Source organism: Pteropus vampyrus, unplaced genomic scaffold, assembly GCF_000151845.1.
Source record: "Pteropus vampyrus isolate Shadow unplaced genomic scaffold, Pvam_2.0 Scaffold50, whole genome shotgun sequence".
NCBI lineage: Eukaryota > Metazoa > Chordata > Mammalia > Chiroptera > Pteropodidae > Pteropus > Pteropus vampyrus.
In genome coordinates, this window is record NW_011888831.1 from 7,611,216 (window position 1) to 7,617,041 (window position 5,826).

General features: G+C 47.4%; 1 protein-coding gene across 1 annotated transcript in view; it reads left to right on the forward strand.

Moving 5' to 3' along the window:
• Positions 1–5,826, forward strand: part of NOS2 (nitric oxide synthase 2) — a 44,454-nt gene that overhangs the window by 5,245 nt on the left and 33,383 nt on the right. The window contains exons 2-4 of the mRNA XM_011360001.2: positions 2,761–2,845; positions 3,639–3,761; positions 4,788–4,936. Of these exons, the coding sequence (XP_011358303.1) occupies positions 2,761–2,845; positions 3,639–3,761; positions 4,788–4,936 (357 nt within the window). The remainder of the gene's footprint in view (positions 1–2,760; positions 2,846–3,638; positions 3,762–4,787; positions 4,937–5,826) is intronic.

Sequence of the window (5,826 nt, forward strand, 5' to 3'; positions counted from 1 at the left end):
GGGCGGCTCCGCGCGGGGACCGGACTCCAACCTGCCGTGGCACAGACCCTCTCTGAACCTCGGTGTTCCGTGAAAATATGAGGGTTGGAATATTCGCCCTGTAGGATTCCGGTGAGGATTTACTTAAAAATGTTTTCCTCGTTTAGAATGCATAAGAGGTTGCAACTCAGTAGCCACAAAGACCCACAGAGTCCCACATGCACCCACCAGAGGCGTGTATGCGGACTGTAGCAGGACTTGTGGATGTTTCGGTCCTTGGGAACTTTCTAGATTTTTTAGCACTGCGGCTGCTACACCGTTAGGATAGACATGGTTAAGAGAGAAAAAGGTATCGTGTTTTACAAATATCCATTTCCCAGAGCGCTTCCCTGTCCCCCCTCCCTTGGTGTACGGAGAGGTGGGCAGGCGGAGGAGGAATAGGAGACGCAGGTGAGTCAGGACCCCAGGTCCACCCCAAACAAGCCACAGATTTCAGCTCTGATCTCAGCGTCCCCAGCTTTGTGGGTGGTCCTGGTTCTAAGTAAGCACCACAGTCTCTCGGGAGTCTTTAGGAGTCCTCGGTGGCCATGAAAAACCAAGCAGGACCAAGCACAGCTGCGGGTTTAGCCAGCTTGGCTGAATGTCTGGGTAGACGATGCACTAATTTGGCAATAAGTACCCAGATCCTTAATATGCTCACCTGGCTTCTGGTCACCCCATCTCCCAGCAGCTAGCCCAAAGAACTCTGCTAATTGGGAGAGGAAAGGGGCTGTGCGTAGCTTTATTTAGTCATTTTCAAATTAAAGAATTTTTCCCAATTATGAAAGGAATTCATAGGCACTGTAAAAAGTTGGAAAATGCAGACAGATATAAAGTAAAATTCAAATCACCGTGCTCTCATCACTTAATGCTAGTCATTGCTGACATTTACTGATATATTCTATGCTTGTACACATACACACACGAGCACACACACATGCACGCACACACACACAGCTTCAGACCATGTATACAGTTTGAGGCATTCTTTATAATAATGGAGAAACTGTACACAACCTAAATATCCAGCCATAGGCAATGGGGTCAGGCTCACCATGGTCCATCTGTACAGTGGATTTTCAAGTAGCTTTTTAATATTTTTGGACAATAGTTATGTCATGTGTACAAAGACATTGCTTCTCAATCTAAATGTTACTACGCCCCAGTAAGCTTCTCAAAATTCTCCAGTTCTATGGCCAGAAGTAAGTGAGAAGAAGCAAGAACAAGCAGGCTGGGGTTTGGATGAGGGATGATGGCAAAAAACTGAGAAGAGCAGTAAGAGCATTAAGGATGTTTCGAGGACCCCGGACATAAAACATCTTCTTATTTAAGCAGCCCCATGATGACTACTCAGCTATGAATATCTAGATTACCCTTTATTGGCTTTTTTTTTTCCTGGTGGATACACCAGAGGGATGATGAACGCTGGTCACATGGAGGCCGCTATGCAGGGCCGCTGGATCACCTGAGTCAGATAGAAGTTATTTTTGATAAGTACTTGTGTACTTAAAGGGTCACTATCTCATTATAGTTATAAAGCATATAATGCTACTATGTCATGTTTATAGAAAATTACATAATGTTAATATAAATTATACAGACATTACTTGTTCCAATAATAAAAGCGATGCTCATTTTCCAACATCACAGATATATATGAAGTGGAAAGTGAGAGACCCTTGTAACACTCTCTAACCCCCCTCCCCCTTGGGTGTGTGCACGCATGCATGCATACTCCAGAAAATACTGCAAAGAACAAGGAACACAGCAAGCTTTCCTACAAAGGTGCCCCCATAGTGTGATTTACCCCAGGAGGAGGCACGTGTAGGATGTGACTCGTGGAAGGGTGCTCATGGGTATTCAGCCCAAGGAGTCACATGTCTCCTGTTCTCTGTAGCATTTGCCAGGAGATTGAACCTGAAATCCCAAACCAGAAACAAAAGTTTCTGAATGATATCAAACTATTAGGGCTTTTTCTGCTCCAAAAGACGGGCAAAGTTCTTTAAATCTGTAGTTTTAAAATAAATACGACCAATATCTTTTTAAAAAGAGTCCTTATCTTTCAGAAATTCTGACTGAGATATTTAAGTGTGACCGGGCATCTCAGACTTGCTTTAAACTGATGGTGGGGGCTGGGAGAGTAGAGCTGAAACAAGACTGGCCATGGATAGATAATTGTTGACTGGGTTGAATCTGGTTGAAGGAGCCCATGAGGGTTTGTTACTTTATTATCTCTGCTTGTGTATGTTTAACATTTTCCGTAATAAGAATTTAGAATAAATAAATAAGCCAAGACAAATCAAATACTTTAAATAAAAAAGCTTAAGTCCCCCCAGATGAGCAGTTGGTGGGCAGTGCTACTGACCTGGGAAGACCTGTTCTTTGCCTACCCATGTTTGTACTTGGCTTTTGAGAGGGGCATCTTTCCAGAGCTTCTGTCATAGTTTCCTTTGGGCCACTGGCTTTGCTTCAGCTCCTTTCATGCCTTTCTGGCTTTGGAGAGGAAAAGCAAAAGCAGGAGAGGAGGAGGGAGGAAGGTGATGGTGAGGAGATTGGGTCTGACTGACTGCCTCCCCTGCAACATACACACGTCCTCCTTGATTGGGAACCATGAGCAATTCACTCCTACCCTCTGGACCTCAGTCCTCCCATCCACCAAATGACAGGCTGGCGGAAGGGTTATTCCAAGATACTTCTCTGCCCTCAGATACTCCATCTCATGATAGCTGTTTCCTTTCACAGTCCAGTGACGCAGGATGACACCAAGCGCCACAGCCTCGGCAAGCACCAGAATGAGGACCCCCAGCCCTTCCTGGGGACAGTAAAGGTCAGTGAGTCCAACGGGTGTGGGAGGCCCCTTCCTCCCTTGCCCAGGCAGATGCAGGCTGAGCAGCCTGGTGGAGGCTGGGGTCTGGGCAGTGAGTGGAGACCCAGTGGGCACAGACTGGGGCAAGGAAGGGCTTTGAGAGAGCTGGATGACCCATGGTGATCAAGATCAGTGTCCCCCAAGGTGCACTGGCATCTGATGTCTGTGTGGGTTGGCTGGTGTGGGTGAGAGGAGACCATTCATGGGGACGGGGGTAGGACACTCCAAAATAATCCTGGACTCAGCAGCTGAGATTTTGATCCTAGTCCCCAGCCTCTATCCTACTGGTTCCTTCTTCCCTAAGTGCTTTCGAGCTCAGCATTCCAGAGAGGTGGGCAGAGAAATAGTTGGGATGTGGGAGCAAAGATAGTTTTTATATTCCTCAATGCCTCTTTTGGCACATTATTCCTTTTCCTGATTTCTGTTCTCAGCAGTATTGACTGTGACAGTAGTCTCCCTTGCATCTGACCTTGGTCCCTCCTCTTGCAATTCCTCTGAGGGAGCATTTGGCCAGGTCTTGGTTGAGGAGAGAAGCCTGGCCTGTGGCCCAAGCACCTGAAGCTCTCAGCAGGCACTGGCCCAGGAGGCCAGGTTTCTGGGAAGGGAGGAGGGACATGAACCAGCACCCTGACTTATGTACCCACCTCAACTTCCTACCCTACCCAAAGCCAAAACAGGGCCCAGGGGATTGGGGGAGACCTTTGGGGTCCTAGGGCTGAAGGCATTTGGAAATCTTTGTTTTTTTCCCTCTTAGAAGTCTCCAGAATCCCTGGTCAAGCTGGGTGCACCCCCATCGACCTGCCCACGGCACGTGAGGATCAAAAACTGGGGCAGTGGGGTGACTTTCCAAGATACACTTCACCACAAAGCCAAAGGGGTGAGCTGTCTGCCGCTTCAGGGAGAACCACCTTTGTCCCAAGGCAGTGAATCCATCAGGGCCCTTAGCGGATCAAACAGATGTCCCCTTGGACAAAGCAAACAGTCATCAGTTTGGGCAAAGTGTGCTGGGAACAGAGACTTGTGTTCCTCATAAATAACAGTAGGAGTAAATTATACCAATTCCCTAAGAACCCTCCTCATAGATAATGCATAAGTGAGATAAACAGTTACAGGAACAAATCTTTCCTAGAGAAACACAGATTTCAGCCTAGTATCAGTGAATTTTCTGACAGACCTGCCCAAAGCTGAACTGAACTACATCGATAGATAGTGAGCTCCCTGTTACTAGAAGGATTCAAGTGCTATTTGATAGGGAGATTGGAGAGGGGTTCAAGCATCCAGTGAGTAGTTGGACTAAGTGACCTTTAGGGATCCTTCTTCCTAGCTTCTAAATTTCTCATTCTAACTTTAGAATGCATTCTACTGAATGCATCTAGGTGGGAAAGAATTGAAAATTTCTAGATCATGAAAGCAGAATGATTTCCCACACCTTCCAGAAATTACCACAGTTAACATTTGGGTGTACTTCCTTCTAGTACTTTTTCTGTGCCATCCTCTATGAATCTTTGAATCTTGACTGAACACCTATAGTGTGTTTCCAGGAGCCACATCAGCTTCTTTAAATGAGAAAGTGGTTGAGATTTTCCCAGGGATCGATGTTGATGTTGCTCTAGGTCTGGGGCTGGCTGGGGATAGGGTCAGAGACTGAGCCTGGGCTGAAGGGAGCAATGCCAGGTCACATCCACTGGGGTCCAGCCAGTAGAGGAAAGGAGGTCTAGGTGGGGAGAAAGCCTGGTGGACCCTAAGGAGGAAGTGCCACAGGGGTGGAGAGGGGGTGGCAGGTTGCTGGAGCAGCCAGAGTGGAAGGAGGTGGCCAGGAGAGTTGGCCCTGGAAGAGGATGGCCTTCAAAACCTGTCTGAGGGGCCAAGTAGCCCACCTCACCACCTGTCTTTCCTTTTCCAGGATCTTGCTTGCAAGTCCAAGTGTTGCCTGGGAGCCATCATGAACCCCAAAAGTTTGACCAGAGGACCCAGGGACAAGCCTACCTCCCCAGACGAGCTTCTACCTCAAGCTATCGAGTTTGTCAACCAGTATTATAGCTCCTTCAAAGAGTAAGGCTCTCTTCTTGCAGGATCCACTGCCTCCCCCTTCTCAGAGGCTCTCTTGTCTCCAGCCATTTCCGTCTGATCCCAGACCACTTTCCTTCCCAGATTCACAGTGGATCCAGGGCTAAAGCATAGTTTTCTGAGGGAAAAAGACCCTGGAGTAGGTTTTTGTAATCGTAAGACAAAGAGGCAGGGCAATAGTGGTTAAAAGTGTGGGTTAGGAGTGTAACTGTTTGAGTTGGATCCTGTAGCCGGTAACCGGTCCTGCATCCTTGGGAAATCTGTTTACCCTTTCTGTGCCTCGACTTCCTCATCTATAAAAGGGTGAGGTGGGGTGATGATAGAACCTGGCTCTTAAGATTGTTGTGAGGGTTAAATAAATTTACAAGCGTGTCCAGACACAAAGTCACCTTGGTTATGACTTGACAGGCACCCTTTATTATGAAATGTTTGCGATAGATAGGACCTTCGAGACCACCTAGTCACCTACAACTGTGAACAGAGAAGCCCAGTGACACACATGAGGTCACCTAGTCCCGGCTAGAATTCAGGCTGCTTAACTTGGAGAAGGCAGATTGTGCTCTTTGCACTGAACTGTGTGGGGTTCTACATTCCTGGGTTTTATAAAATACATGACTTTTAATTTAGGCCCCTTTAAAATAAAAATGCACAAAGGGACTGTAAGACAGAATGGCCAGGGCATGGGTTGACAGTTCTATGGGCTGGGAGGGGAGTGTGGCCTTTATGGTGCAGCCCCATGTGGCACTTCACTGCACGAAGTGAGCCACAGAAGTGCACCTGGGACTCCCAAGGTGGAAAAAGTGTCTCCTGGTAATGCCTGGTCTCCTCTCCTATGACCTTACAATGTCTGAGTTGGGAGGGACCTTGAATCTATA